Source organism: Hyperolius riggenbachi, chromosome 3 (assembly GCF_040937935.1).
Source record: "Hyperolius riggenbachi isolate aHypRig1 chromosome 3, aHypRig1.pri, whole genome shotgun sequence".
NCBI classification, from domain to species: Eukaryota; Metazoa; Chordata; class Amphibia; order Anura; family Hyperoliidae; genus Hyperolius; species Hyperolius riggenbachi.
The window spans coordinates 379,607,457-379,623,809 of record NC_090648.1 but is presented as its reverse complement, the minus strand read 5'-3'; the positions used below and the strand labels follow the sequence as shown (position 1 = coordinate 379,623,809).

Genomic DNA, 16,353 nt, shown 5'->3' with positions numbered 1-16,353 from the left:
GTGCCGATTGTAGGGGGGCCGGCTTCACGGAGCTCAGTTAGGCCTCTTTTCCACGGGCAGTTGATAGGCAGTGAAATACCTCTCAAACTCTCACAACTGCTCACTGCTGCCTGGTAACTGCTTGCTGAGCACACAGTTTAACTATCTGTAGAAAAGTGTTCAGAGTCCCTCAAAGGAACTCACTACCACAGTCATATGTTCATTATAGTCTAGGGCCAATTTTGGAGAAGCCAATTAACTTATCTGTATGTTTTTGGCATGTGGGAGGAAATTGGAGTGCCTGGAGGAAACCCACACAGACATGGGAAGAACATACAAACTATGTGTAGATAGTGCCCTGGCTGAGATTTGAACTGGGGACCCAGCACTTTAAGGCGAGAGTGCTATCCACAACGCAATACACACCTCCCATGGCCTGTTCCTATGTCCCCTGGATTTAGGCCTTTGGACGTGCAGTAATTTGGATCATTTCTATGCAGGACATTTGCAAGTATACATGCACTTCATTCTTTGCACGCTTTGTTTGGAACTCTGCCACAGTGTTTGCAGGCGTACGAGAGGAATCAGCGCGGGACACTTGGGCACAGGATACAGCCGGTATATGGCTGATCCTGCTACTGCACAAGTTCCTGGCCGCTTTAAAAATACTATTCTCCCTCCAGGGCGCCATGGATAGTGGGGAATGAAATAATTCGGCTTCCAGCAATTGCTGGAGGCCGAATTATAGTGTTTTAAAAGTAACTTTAGCTCCGACTTCTGACAGCACCGAAGTTACTCCCTGTGCGCCCAAGTCTCCTGCGCGTGTTTGCAGGCCTCTATGCTTAGCCTGCACATGTCTGGAGGTTTGCTATGGTTATCACCAAACACTATGACTGCTTTGCAATTCATCTACAGTGGGTTGCAAAAGTATTCGGCCCCCTTGAAGTTTTCCACATTTTGTCATATTACTGCCACAAACATGAATCAATTTGATTGGAATTCCACATGAAAGACCAATACAAAGTGGTGTACACATGAGAAGTGGAACGAAAATCATACATGATTCCAAACATTTTTTACAAATAAATAACTGCAAAGTGGTGTGTGCATAATTATTCGGCCCCCTTTGATCTGAGTGCAGTCAGTTGCCTATAGACATTGCCTGATGAGTGCTAATGACTAAATAGAGTGCACCTGTGTGTAATCTAATGTCAGTACAAATACAGCTGCTCTGTGAGGGCCTCAGAGGTTGTCTAAGATAATATTGGGAGCAACAACACCATGAAGTCCAAAGAAGACACCAGACAGGTCAGGGATCAAGTTATTGAGAAATTTAAAGCAGGCTTAGGCTACAAAAAGATTTCCAAAGCCTTGAACATCCCAAGGAGCACTGTTCAATCGATCATTCAGAAATGGAAGGAGTATGGCACAACTGTAAACCTACCAAGACAAGGCCATCCACCTAAACTCACAGGCCGAACAAGGTGAGCGCTGATCAGAAATGCAGTCAAGAGGCCCCTGGTGACTCTGGACGAGCTGCAGAGATCTACAGCTCAGGTGGGAGACTCTGTCCATAGGACAACTATTAGTCATGCACTGTACAAAGTTGGCCTTTATGGAAGAGTGGCAAGAAGAAAGGCATTGTTAACAGAAAGCATAAGAAGTCCCGTTTGCAGTTTGCCACAAGCCATGTGGGGAACACAGCAACCATGTGGAGGAAGTTGCTCTGGTCAGATGAGACCAAAATGGAATTTTTTGGCCAAAATTCAAAACGCTATGTGTGGCAGAAAACGAACACTGCACATCACTCTGAACACACCATCCCCACTGACAAATATGGTGGTGGCAGCATCATGCTCGAGGGGGTGCATCTCTTCAGCAGGGACAGGGAAGCTGGTCAGAGTTGATGGGAAGATGGATGGAGCCAAATATAGGGCAAACTTGGAAGAAAACCTCTTGGAGCCTGCAAAAGACTTGAGACTGGGGCGGAAGTTCACCTTCCAGCAGGACAATGACCCTAAACACAAAGCCAGGGCAACAATGGAATGGTTTAAAACAAAACATATCTATGTGTTAGAATAGCCCGGTCAAAGCCCAGATCTAAATCCAATCGAGAATCTGTGGCAAGATCTGAAAACTGCTGTTCACAAACGCTGTCCATCTAATCTGACTGAGCTGGAGCTGTTTTGCAAAGAAGAATGGGCAAGGATTTCAGTCTCTAGATGTGCAAAGCTGGTAGAGACATACCTTAAAAGACTGGCAGCTGTAATTGCAGCAAAAGGTGGTTCTACAAAGTATTAACTCAGGGGGCCGAATAATTACGCACACCCCACTTTGCAGTTATTTATTTGTAAAAAATGTTTGGAATGATGTATGATTTTCGATCCACTTTTCACATGTACACCACTTTGTATTGGTCTTTCACGTGGAATTCCAATAAAATTTATGCATGTTTGTGACAAAATGTGGAAAACTTCAAGGGGGCCGAATACTTTTGCAACCCACTGTATGTGTATGTGTATGTATATATATATATATATATCTTGCCACTGAAGGCGCTTCAATAGCAAAACGGATGTTAGGCTGGCCATAGCTTCCACCATGCCCCACAGCCCAACCTTGACCTCCCACGGGTATGTGCTTACACACTACTATTTTTATGACAAGCTGTGCCAATTTTGTGTACAGGAGAGTCATGTGAAATAAAGCTCTTATTACTTGAAGCTTAACGCAGTGCAGTGCTGGACCGTTTTTTTTCTTGGAAGCTCCCAGTATAAGTAGTCAGAGGCCCGACCCCAGTACAGATAGCGCCCCCCCCCCCAGTGTAGGGAACCAGATGTAGTACAAGAGAAGTGTCTCACCTCTCCTGGCTCCACCAATGATCTAACTTCTCCCGGCATCTCTCTTTCTCATCACTTAACTTGACAAGAGTGGGTGCCGTAGTCATTAAGACGAGTATGCCTGGAGACTGTAGATCACCCATGGGGCCTGGAGAAGTGAGTCACTTTTCGTATGCTCTGCTGCTGTTACTTTGCACCTTGAGGAAGGGGGACTGGCACGCTCTGGGTCTCCATGACTCCCACCACAAACCATGTATTGCTGTTGGCCAATCGCAACAGGCCCCATAACAGCCACTATGGTGAATTGTACGCCACTGCCTCAGTGAAACATTACGTTCAACAACCACCTTTGTGAAAACAGTTTGGATATTCTGTACTCAGAGGGAGGAGAAAAAAAGTGGGGTTTTGTAATTGAAATACTTTAGGACTTTGTTGTTTCTCTAAAACTTAAAACTTAGGCAACGAGAAAGAGAGGACTCAAGACCCAAAACAGTTAGACAAACACAGTGAATGTCAATGACATAAAACTCTCTCTTCCTCTGTGGCTGTGGTAAACGGAGTTGAGTTATTACTATATCTGGTGATTGTGAGACAGATCCTCTCTATCATCATTAATTCTCCTTCATTTTAACATGTGAAACTAAAGAATGTATTCATTTAAAATGATATAAACAACATTTAGAGTATGTTAAACACATTTTTAGTAGAAAAATACATATATTTACATAGATCTGTACATTAGTCCTGGAATGGGGTCAAGTTAGGAAAAAACAGGGACAGGGGGACTATCCCTCTGATAAATGGACAGCTGATTACTTTCCGTGATTGACAAATTTGTATGACATATAGATTACATGATGAGGCATTCTATGCAGAAATGTTGAGCAGTTAACATATTACATAGCTATCTACACTGAAAAATGATGTCTTATCAGGCTCAGCAGCATTATCAGCCTCACTGTACTTTGGTCCAGTCAGGAATTTTTTTCCCCTTTTGGCTTTCTCTTCCTTTAAATGAAAGTATCATTATGTTCTACATGATAATTATATGTTTTGTAGACCATATTAGCTATCCCATATTATTGAACCCTTGTTAAATCGGACCCTCGGTGAATAACATGTGCAAACGATATTGAAGAAATATAATACCTTCAACAAGTTAATAAATTACGTTTATTTGTTTTGTGGATAGCTGCAAAACTGATCCTTTGAACACAGTATGAGTCAGCCTCAGTCACACCCGCTGAACTCAGCCTGCTGGGAGACTCATTCCTCTCTCCTGTCAGTAATGGAATCTGCTTACCTGAACAAACTGCTGGACTGCTCTGTCTGTCAGAATATCTACACTGACCCTGTAAACCTGAAATGTGGCCACAGCTTCTGCCGGGTCTGTATTGATCAAGTGTTGGATACACAGGTGGGGTCTGAAGGCTATTCCTGCCCTGAATGCAGAGAGAAGTTTCAGGAACGCCCCGCACTGCACAGGAATATTATTCTGAGTAACATTGTAGAGAACTTCCTGTCACCTCATCCAGGTCAGGAGTCTGGGGTCTGCTGTACATACTGTATTCATACTCATGTGCCTGCTGTTAGCTCCTGCCTGCTCTGTGAAGCATCTCTGTGTGCCAGTCACCTGAACGTGCACAGCAAGTCCCCAGAACATGTTCTAGTTGACCCCAGCATGTCCCCGGAGGACAGGAAACGCTCACTCCATAAAAAAATCCTAGAATATAACTACACTGAGAATTCTGATGTTATCCATGTCTCTTGCTGTGTGATTGGAATGTATAGAGATCATCAGAAGGAGTCGCTGGATGAGATTGCTGAAAAGAAGAAACAGAAACTGAATATCTATTTGCAGAAACTGTTAACATGGAGGGAATGGGTTGAGAACACAGTTCATAGTCTTCAGGTACTCAGGAGAAAAACACAAGATGAAGTAGATGGTAAAACCAGGAGATTTATTGACATTTTCACAGAACTTAGATTACAGTTAGAAGACCTGGAGAAGAAAGTCCTGAGTGAGATTGCCAGGCAAGCCGAACAGTTGCAATTTCCCATTTTGCACCTGATCCAGGAACTGGAAATAAAAATGGATGAGCTGTCCAGAAAAATTCGTCAGACTGAAGAGCTACACAGCATGACCGACCCACTGACTGTCTTACAAGATCTGGACAAAGTTGACACTGAGGAGGGAGATGAGGACAGAGAGAGATACGCGGAGGAGCACCATGATGTAGGGGATCTGGACATGGTTCCGATCTCCCAAGTATTTCGGAAAGGTTTAGCAGAAATATTAACAGGTGCAAATGGAGGGATCTATATACAGGAAGCAACAGACATAGTACTTGATGAAAACTCTGCTAACAGCTCTATAAGGCTATCTGATGACTTTAAAACTGCAACCTTGATAGGAGGCCAAAATCACCCAGAAACACCAGAATCATTTACATTTTATCCTCAGGTAATCAGCAAAGGGAGTTTCTCCTCTGGGCGTCTTTACTGGGAAGTAGATCTCAGGGGATCCCATTTGTGGAAGGTGGGGATGTGTTACCCCAGTATACAAAGGAAAGGAGGAGAACGAAGTGAAGGGGGCATGTCAGGCCTGCAAGAGATTGGCTATAATAACAAGTCCTGGGTGATGGAGAAGTGGAATGGCGAGTATTTTGTGATCCATGATAGTGGCAGGAACTGGTTAGCGGACAACATCTCCGGAGATAAAATCAGAGTCTATCTGGATTATGAGGCTGGCCAGTTGTCATTCTATGATCTGAGTGAACCAATCAGACACCTCCATACCTTCACTGCCTCATTCACTGAGCCTCTCCACGTAGCATTACTTATCTGGGATGAATATGGTTTTATACGAGTTAATGTAAGAAATCCACCCAGAATCTGATGACTTTACAGTCGGCCGATAAGATGAAGAGGTTAATGAAGTATGCTTTTTTTTTATGACTATAAACCAAAGTTGCTGCATTCACAGAAATATGCCAAGAATTGGTATGGTTAGTGAATGTACAAACAAAAAAAAGCTACAAATATGTGTTCACAGGAAAAAAAATGTTACCACAATCTACAAATGACCACCAAAATATCTATCTATCTGTCTATCTATCTATCTATCTATCTATCTATCTATCTATCTATCTATATATCTGTCTATCTATCTGTCGCCTTTCTCTTCCTCTCTCTGAATCTATGAAAGATGACCATAGGGGAATTTTGCACAATATGATTTTTTTAAAGCTGCTGCACCTACATAAATATGCCAAGAATTGATATTGTTACTAAATGTAATAAATGTAAAAATTACTGAAGAGTGAACCAAAAAAAAATACAGATATGTGTTTAAAGAGACACTGAAGCGAAAAAAAAAAAATATGATATAGTGAATTGGTTGTGTACTATGAATAATTACTAGAGGATTAGCAGCAAAGAAAATATTCTCATATTTTTATTTTTATTTTCAGGTATATAGTGTTTTTTCTAATATTGCATCATTCTATAATATGTGCAGATTACACAACACTCAGCATTCAAAATTATTCTTTCAGAGCAGTCTGTGAACTAATGACCTCTCCTCTGGCAGAGAAAAAGTGAATAGTTCAATTACAGTTGAGATAATAAAAGTCAGAAGACAGCCCTCTCCACCACTTTGAAAGTCGTACAGCTTAATGGCTTTTTTGCATAGAGATAACAACTAGAGTTTCTTAACTCTTCCTTTACTGGAAACAATTAGACTGATGTATCTGATCTTAATGTTTTATTTCTTAGCTGTGCTACACATACAAATCATAATATCATAATTTTTTTTCGCTTCAGTGTCTCTTTAAGGAAAAAATAGATGCATAACTACTACCACAATCCACAAAAGTGACCACAAGCCAAAAGCAAATCTATCTATATGGTCCCTTTCTCTCTCTCTCGCTCTCAAACTATGAAGAATTACTGTAAGGCAGAGGTCACACTTGTCTTTCAGTTTTCTACACTTTGCAGAAAACTGAAAGACAAGTGTGACCCCTGCCTTACAGCAGCTAATGTAATTTATAGAGAAAACTGACAAATTGCGCAAGATGTCAGTTTTTTTTCTGCATGCGAAATCTGCATTTAAGTGTGACCTTGCTTATTGATTAACATGAGTTCTCAGTTGAAGTAAGTTTTTCTGTGCAGAAAACGCGTACGAAAGCCGGTAAGTGTGACCCCTGCCTTAAAGAAAATTATTGCACAATATAATTTTTTTTTAAAAGGATTTTTCCATCAGAGTTCTTTTTAGTACATAGCAACTTTTCAGCAGCATATATGTTATTTTTAGTTTGTGTCGAAACCACTGAATAGGAAAAAGAGAGGTTAAAAAAAAGACAAGTTGATGTTCCTATCTTTAATTATTAATTAATAATTTGTGGAAACATACATTCAGTGGCCTTGCCTCTTCATTGTACAGCCAGGCAGGTATTGTCACATTGGAAATGTAAACATCTTGGACCGTCACACTCTTTCCCTTATGCCTGGTACACACCAGGGCTGTGGAGTCGGAGTCGTGGAGTCGGAGTCGTGGAGTCGGGCAATTTTTGGTGCCTGGAGTCGGAGTCGGGAAAAAATGCACCGACTCCGACTCCTAATGAATTTGTAACTGTAATTAAAATAGAAAATATGATAAAATGTTCTATTTCTCAGATAAAAGTCATTAAAAATAATGTATATATACACTATATATACAGTAATAGCTGTGCTCAGTCCACAAAAACGAAATAAACCAATCAAAATTAGTTACTTGTGCTGCTTCAATAAAGCAGTCCCAGTATTTTTAAGGTCAGATATACATATCTGATTGTGACTGTATATATGATGTGTACACCGGAATCTCATATATACTAAATAACATCTATGCTTTAAGTATAAAGCCTGATGTGTAGCCATGTCACTAATAGAGATGGTCAATGAGATGGAAATAATTCTGCATTGATGCGGATTTATGCAAATGTATGCACTCCCTTTGCTGATGAAATCAAATAATTTGATATGTTATTAAAATTTGGTTTGGTGACTACAAATTAAATGGAAACTGAGACGGATGAAAAGTAAAGTTTTATACATACCTGGGGCTTCCTCCAGCCTTCTTCAGGCTAATAAGTCCCTCACTGTCTTCCACCACCCGGATCTTCTGCTATGAGTCCTGGTAATTCAGCCAGTCAGCGCTGTCCGGCCACATGCCGCTCCCACAGCCAGGAACATTCTGCACCTGCGCAATAATGCTGCACAGGTGTAGTATGCTCCTGGCGGCGGAGTGTGTGCATGCGCACTACGCCTGACTGGCTCAAGTACCTGGACTCATAGCAGAAGATCCAGGTGGTGGAGGAGGACAACGAGGGACTGATTATCCTGAAGGCGGCTGGAGGAAGCCCCAGGTATGTATAAAACTTTAATTTCATCTGTCTCAGGTTTACTTTGTTACACAGTAGTACTATACTCTACATATGCACTCCCCACAGAGCTGCAGGGAATCCACTGAGAATGTTGTGCACATTGAACACAGAGGTGTTGTCTGTTTACAATCTCCTCATTCCCCTGCAGAGTACCTGCACACCACTCTTACATGTACCCACACTTACATTGCCTAGGGCCTGATAGATGTTCTTTGTTCCGGTTTGTACCTTTTACAAGTACTTTTACCAAGGACTAGTTTTAGTCTAAAGGGAATAAATATAGTAGTCTACATATCCTTCTCACTTCAGTTATCTTGTAAAATTCCTAAGCGTTGGCAGTTAAGAGACGAATTACATGTTACATACTTTTAATCAACAAAATTGTAATATGCAAATTAGAGGAGTCGGAGTCGTGGAGTCGGAGTCGGAGTCGGTGGAATCCTAAACTGAGGAGTCGGAGTCGGTGGATTTTTGGACCGACTCCACAGCCCTGGTACACACTATGACATTTTTCATCAGATCGACAGTCGAATTGATATTTCCAACAGATCTGATTTCTGATCAATTTTCCGATCATTTCTATACAGCATCAATCAGAAAAATGATCGGAAATCAGATTGGACCTGACAAACTATTAATTAAATTGTCATTCTGTCGGGAAATTGCATGGCGTGTACCAGGCATTAGGCTAGGTTTCACAGTGGTCAGTTTCTTAACACATGCGTTACAATAAGTGTGAACTGCAACAGAGACTGAATATAAACTTCTTCCAGCCCTCTGAAGTCCTCCTGCTCTCTTGACGTGATTCCGCACTCCCTGTTCCCCGGCTATCCCCCTTCATAAGCTGGGCAACTCTTGAGTCGCCCATCCACTGCGCATGTGCAGTAGGGAGCATTCTAAGCATGCATGCAGCAATTCTTGCAGAGACGGGAGCATATTGAAAGAGGTGCACAGCAAGGGGCCGCGCAACCAACATTTGGAGAGTGACACCCTGGGAAACGAGCAGCACGGGATGACGCCGAGGGACCAGGAAGACTTCAAGGGGCTGGAGAATCCCCGGGTAACTTGCCATTTTTTTCATCAGTTAATGTTTCCTTTAAGTCTTGTCACTTTCCTTTCCACAGACAAGTGTTGGTAATTTTGGTAATGTTTATGTTGTCACTAGCAACATCTTTTGCCTATGAAGCTCTTTTATGAACTATATGACTCTTTTTGATGGAAGTCTAGCTTCTAAAAATTCATTTTAAGCTAGCTTCATTTAGCTGCCATGCTGAACCATTTTGTGCCTACACACATCCAATTTTGATTGGCCCAAAATTGCCGCATTTTACTACTTCCATGTAGTATGAGGCCCACCAGATTTTAAATACTATGAACAGGTAAAATTATCTAATCAAAATTGGAAGTGTGTACACACACTTAGCAAATTTAATGGAAACTGTATGCAGTTTGGAATAGTGTGCATTAAATTTGCATTCAAACTCAAAGTGAATTTACATCACTTTTTATAAATACTCTAGCTACATGGCACTTCTGTTTTTGATTTGTTTCAGAGGGGTTGTGTTTAAACTGAACATTAGGTTCGGAACCTGAAGTGAGAAGAGATATGTAGGCTGCCATACAGGGGCGTTGCTAGCCCTAAAGATCAGTGGCACGTGCCCCGGATCTATTCTGGGATGCCCCGGATGTCCCCCAGGCAGAGTCAGCTGTGTTGACTCAATGGCTGGCATGCTGGGAGCTGTGGTGCATTAACCAGAGCTATGCTGGGTTCTGTAATGCCTTTACGGGGGCATGCAGGAAGCTGTGGTTTTTCTATGAAAGCATGCTGGGAGTTGGGGTGTTTCAGTGGAAGGCCCGTGGGAACATGGGAGGGGGTTCATTAGAAGATAACCTGGCAGCAGGCCAGCCCACCCAGCAGAAAGTCAGGCCAGCCAGCACAAAAGCCAGGTAACTCTGCCTAGTTATGTTTCAGTGACACTGCCTATTTATGTGATATGCTGCATTTTTGTGTGTGTGTGTGCTTTTTTAATAAATGGAGAGGGAGGCTTCATCCAACATTTTGCTGGGCAGGCCTACTTAGACCGCTGTTAAGTTCATTTAAATTTAGCTCCACCCATGGCCACACCCATATTTTGGTGCGTGGCCAAACCCATTTTTCAGGCTGGAGTGTCCAAAAGTGCCTTGAATCTCTTCGGATCCTAGCAATGCCCCTGCTGCCATATCTATTTTATTTTGAACAACACCAGTTGCCTGGCAGTGCTGCCAATCTCTCTGGCATCATTAGTGTCTGAATCAGGTAGAGATGGCCCGAACAGTTCGCCGGCAGACAGTTCCCAGCGGATATCAGCTGTTCACGCCCGCGGTGGGCGGCGGACATATGTCATGTTTGACCCGCCCCCTATACATCATAATTTGACCCATTTCCTCACAGTCAGCAGACACATGGCAGCTAATCCGCTAGCACCCCCTCCTGGACCCCCCACCCCCCTTTAAAAACGCAGTTGTGCCGGCCTGTTGCATTCTGTCTCTGGCTGCTGTAGTGAGAGGAAGGGTGAGACATTGCTGCACATAGGGAAAGCGTTAGCTAGGACTATTTTATTGTTCTGTCTGACTTGCTGTGAAAGCACCCCTTTTAAGGGCTACTACACCGCTCTGCTGTTTTTTTGTGTGTGACACTCCACGGCGTACACTGGCACTCAGAGCTGTGCACAGTGCTACTGCTTACTTTGTTTATAACAGCGGCGGGGCAGACCAGGCAGGCACGTGACTAATGCTGGCAGGGGATGGACGCACACATGGCTGGTAGAGAGAAGGATCCCAGCGGCAGCAAGGCAGGGCAGCAGCTGCTAAGAAGAGCAGACAGGGTGGAGGACGCAGAGAAGCCTTGGAATCCCAGGGAGTCCAGGGACCAATCCACATGCTGCACAGAGGCACAGAACGTGGTAGAGAGCAGACATCTTATGATGCCCATCTGTATCCCTTTTTCCAGTTGACATTTCGGAGGATATCTAATACATAGCCAGAATCTTTGGTGTAGGCTTTAGTGTTCACCACTATTGGTTGTAAATAGTGGTCTATGTATTCTGATAGGGGGGGTCAATATCCCGTCCATTCCAGCCACGCGGGCCATGTCCTCCTTAGCCCTGACGTCACCACACCTCACTTCCTTTTCCTCCGACAGGAGGGTGGGTTACCATAACAACCCATACAACAAACCCTGATCGGTGAATCCCACACGCTCACAGCGTGCCATCACTTGTCACATCACTTCTTCTGCACTGCAAGCACACCCCTGACCTTTCTGATTTTTCCCCAGTGACTTTATCGGGCCGGGCACAGGGCCATGACTCTTCATGAGTCTACATCCACCCCACCCTCCATCAGGTTTGACTCCACCCCGTCCAAGATGACCCTGGAAGTCAATCAATTGACCCAGGGTATTTAACTGAGATCAGTGTGCATGCAGGTACGTTAACTGATGAAGGCGTGGACACGCCAAAACGTGTTTTAACGTTACCTGCACACGATCATCCCAAAGGAGGACATCTCGGGTCCACTTTCCATCAGGATCACCTCTGCCACTGGCCACTGCAGCCTCAGGTTGTCTCTTCAGATGGGATGTGTTTGTCTGGGCTATAAGCCAAACCAGATGCCTTTTCTTCGTTTTTATCTAGTAAGTGCAATTTGTAATACACAATTTTAACCTTTATTAAAAGTATCAAACTATGGAGCGCTCCTCCTGGGTTTGCTGCCCAGCAAAATGTTGGATGAAGCCCCCTCTCCATTGATACAAATAAAAACAAAACAGAAATGCAGCATTTCACATAAATGGGCAGTGTAATTTAAACATAACTAGGCAGAGTTACCTGGCCTCTGTGCCGGCTAGTTTGGTTTTCTGCTGGGTGGGCTGGCCTGCTGCCAGGTCATCTGGCAGTTCCCTCATAGCACTCCCTGACCATGTCCCCATGGGCTTTCCATTCAGGCACGACAACTCCCAGCATGCCCCCATATTACAGCCACAGCTCCCTGCATGCCCCCATAAAGGCATCACAGTGCACAGCATGGTGCCACAGCACCCAGTATGCACACATAGAGGCACCACAGAACCCAGCATACACCGTTTGATGCAACACAGCTCCCAGCATGCCCGCCATTGAAGGACCACAGCTGACTCTGCCTGAGGGACATCCGGAGCACCACAGAATAGATCCGGGGCATGTGCCACTAATCTTTGAGGCTAGCAACGCCCCTTGGGCCACATCCTCTGTGCTGTCTTTGATTGAACCTTTGCTAAACAAAGGCTACTGTGCGACCTACAGCAAGGTTAGGCCTAACAGAAGGGACATGCCAACAACGTTTGCTAAACAAAAACTGAACACTGGGAACATTGTTGCTTGGCAGAAGGGGAAAATGCTGGCTCTCCGCTGGCTGGCGTGACAAAAAGGATGTCTGTCTCCTCAGCACCTTGACTGTCACCGCCAAAACAAGAGGAGGAAAAGTAATCGAAAAGCCTTGCGTCGTGGTGGATTACAACAGCACGATACGTGGTGTAGACAGAGCTGACCAGGCGATGACTTTTTATCCGGCAGTACGGAAACAAAAAAAAATTCTACAAAAAGATCTTTTGCCATTCCCTGGAACAAAGCCTGTGGAATGCCTTCATCCTCTACAAACAGCGCAGTGACATGCCAGTAAAACATGCAGACTTTATCTGGAAGGTTTGTGAGTGCACCTGCATGAAATACCAGACCTCAGGGCCGGTTCTCTCATGAGGGAAGGTGAAACATTTTCATCAGGTGGCAGAGATTACAGGGGTAGCATTTTTGTAACAGCATGTAGTCAGAGTAGAAAGAGAACGAGACTCACAGACTCACTGCCAGCCAGTGTGCTGTTGTCTTGAGCTGCAGCATGTCATGTGAGAACATTAATTAAAGCAGAGTAAATTGTCGGGTGATGTGCGATCATTGTGTGTGTTGGGGGGGGGGGGGGGGGGTTAGCATCCTCACTAGTGTGTTATATGCTGCTGCAAGACTGATAGCAAAGGGGAAAAGGGTCTGTAAGGAATCACGATTCTACTGCTCCTTTTGTGATGTTGCCCTCTGTGCCATTCCCTGTTTTAAAATATACCACACGCGGGAGGTGTATTAGGTATATATGTACATACTGTATAATAATGTGGTGCCTTATTTGTAAAGCCCCAGCCCAGCACCCAGGCAGCACCCAGCAAAGCCACCAACCCAGCACCCAGCAAAGCGTGCAGCAGCCAGCAAAGCCCCCAGCCCAGCATAGCACGCAGCCCTCACCAGCCAGCACCCAGTCCTCCCCAGGCAGCACTGGCTACCTATTACTGATATATATGGGCACATGGCTACTTAATTATTTTTTTCTGGGGAACATGGCTACTTAATTTATGTATACAGGGCCCACTTGGCTACTTAATTATTTTATCTTGACACACCTGGCTACTTAATTTAATTGTGAGGCACCAGCACCAATAACAGACGCTGTTTCGGGCTGCATACGCTTTTTCAAATTGTATCAGCCATTGATGATGCAATGGCTCAATGATGCAATTTGAAAAAAAGGCATGCTGCCCGAAACAGCATCTGTTATTGCTGCTGTCTTTCACATGAATAAAAGAGCTTAAATACTGAAGCTGAAGTGGTGCCGATCCATTTGTCTTCTATGATCTGCAGGGCCGGATTTACCATCCGGCACAGGCGCCTGTAGGCACATGCCTACAGGCGCCTGAGTGAGTGGGCAAAGATGGGTTAAATCATGTCCCTTTAAAATAAAAAACTTGAAAAACGCAACGCTAATGCCAGTGCTGCCCACCGCCTTCTCCTTGTACCACGATCAGGCAGCCGTGGCCGCAACTACAGTTAGAGACGGGCGGCTAGTGATACACGCACACAGTCTGTCATTACGTGCTGCTCTCCCCGCCCACCGTATTCAGTCCTGGGGCTGGGAGTGTGGCTAACCACGTGGGCGGCTCTTATTGTGGTCAGCTCCAGCTGATTGGGACGCCGGCTCCTCACTGTCGCTGCCTGTCCCAGAAGCTCTACAGCAGAACAGTAGCCAGCAGAACAAAGGGGAAACTGGGCTCTCTTCCACTGCTGAAAGAGCCCCATCAATCCTTGGCCGCCGTTATCACCCGCAGACAAGGGAATCAGGACACAGAGCGTCGCTCACCGCCGCTGCTGTGTGCCAGCTATTGCAGCTGCTGCTGCCAGAGGAGTACCAGCCGGGATCCACTAAACCATGCCAGGCCCATCACACTCCTTGGATCCAGCTGCAGACCTGCTCTCTGGGGATCATATAGGTCGCAAGCTCAGCACACCTCTGACTCCAGCCATCAGGCCACGCTCCCACAGTTACGAGGCCCAAAGTGTCAGAGGCTCACATATGAAGGGACAACATGGACACCTGCAGCCCAGCAAAGCCTCCAGCCAAAGAGATCTGCAGCCCAGCAATTCACCTGCTGCATACAGTTCCCACAGAGGAAGGCAGCTGAGTACCGCTCCAATCAGCACGGTGGCGTAGTGGTTCGCTCTTTTGCCTTGCAGCGCTGGGTCCCTGGTTCGAATCCCAGCCAGGGCACTATCTGCAAAGAGTTTGTATGTTCTCTCTGTGTCTGTGTGGGTTTCCTCCGGGCACTCCGGTTTCCTCCCACATTCCAAAAACATACGGATAAGTTAATTGGCTCCCCCTAAAAATTGGCCCTAGACTACAGTACTTACACTACATAATATAGACATATGGCAATGGTAGGGATTAGATTGTGAGCTCCTTTGAGGGACAGTTAGCGACAAGACAATATATATATACTCTGTACAGTGCTGCGTAATATGTCGGTGCTATATAAATACTAAATAATAATAATCGCCACGCCTGGCACTGTACCCTCAATGGCACCAGAACCCTGCTGCATCCACCAGTGTATTTTTTGGGATGCCTCAGAACCCACCACCTCAGGCCAGGTCAGTGAAATCTCCTGGCCTTTACAATTTAAGCTGCTTTAAGTAGGCCACTGCTGTGTCCCCAGGGAGCCAGTCCACCATCTCTGTCCCCTGGGTAAGCCAGCCCTCTACCCTCTACCGCTGATCTGTTGGGGTCCTCTTGCTGCTGGACCCTGCTCCACTATTCTCACCCGCTGCACAGGTCTGTGTGGCCACATGCTCCACTACATCCTGCTTCACCAATCTGGGGGCAGCCACCCTCCGCCTGGTCCCCACAGGGTCTACCACTGCTTAAATACTCTGACATCTCGCAGGGATCCCCAGAATGGCACCTAATAGAGAGGGGGCGTGGCTTGAGGGGTGTGGCTTGTGTTAAGGGTTGGGGCTAAGGGCGCCAGAGCTTATGTGCCCATAGGCTCCTGAGCTGGAAATCCGGCCCTGTTGATCCGTGTATGCCCCTTGGGACACGGGCAGGGATCATGGCACACTGCTGTTCTCTTGAGTGGTGCTCCTCCTATCTACCTGTTGCAATATTTGATGAAGTATCAGGAGGCATGTGAAAACTTAAACAGGTACAGAACTTTTTTTTTTCCAGCTTGTAAGTCCTTTAAAGAGAATCTGTACTGTGAAAATTTTACATAAATAAAAGTACCAGTCTGTTTGTTGTCTTCTCCTAGCCCCCTCTGTGACATTTTCGCTGCTCCCCACTGCTTTCCTGGTGATAAAATCACTGTTTTATTCATTGTTTTTGTAAACAATGAAGATGGCCGCCAAACAGGAAATACATTATCAGAGCAAGTGCCTATTTGCAGTTTCTCCTCTCAAATGTGACATGACTGCTGGAATGTTACTCCACTTGTTGCCTTAGCTGCTTGTCTGGGCTTTGAACTGATCTGCACTCAACAACAACAACAACAAATATTTGTAAAGCGCTTTTCTCCCATAGGACTCAAAGCGCATAAGCATGGCTCCGACCATCGTGGTACAGAGGAAGAATTTTATAAGTCCGGAAATGCCAGGCTAAACAGGTGGCTTTTCAGTCTGGATTTGAATAGCTCCAGGGATGGTGCTGTCTTTGCTGGTTGTGGCAGGGAGTTCCAAAGAGTAGGGGCAGCATGACAGAAGGCTCTATCTCCAGATTTTTTGAGG

The 16,353-nt window shown here is 45.0% G+C and overlaps 2 protein-coding genes across 12 annotated transcripts in view; both read left to right on the top strand.

Moving 5' to 3' along the window:
- The window catches only part of BCL2L14 (BCL2 like 14), a 126,649-nt gene that overhangs the window by 22,694 nt on the left and 87,602 nt on the right, over positions 1-16,353 (top strand). The window lies entirely within an intron of this gene.
- Positions 4,039-5,718, top strand: LOC137562350 (E3 ubiquitin-protein ligase TRIM39-like). Its single transcript, XM_068273685.1, has one exon. The coding sequence runs from the start codon at positions 4,039-4,041 to the stop codon at positions 5,716-5,718; it is 1,680 nt and encodes a 559-aa protein (XP_068129786.1).

What these genes read in the sequence shown, in the direction of transcription:
- LOC137562350 (XM_068273685.1), top strand. Translation starts at nt 4,039, where the DNA reads ATGAGTCAGCCTCAGTCACACCCGCTGAACTCAGCCTGCTGGGAGACT.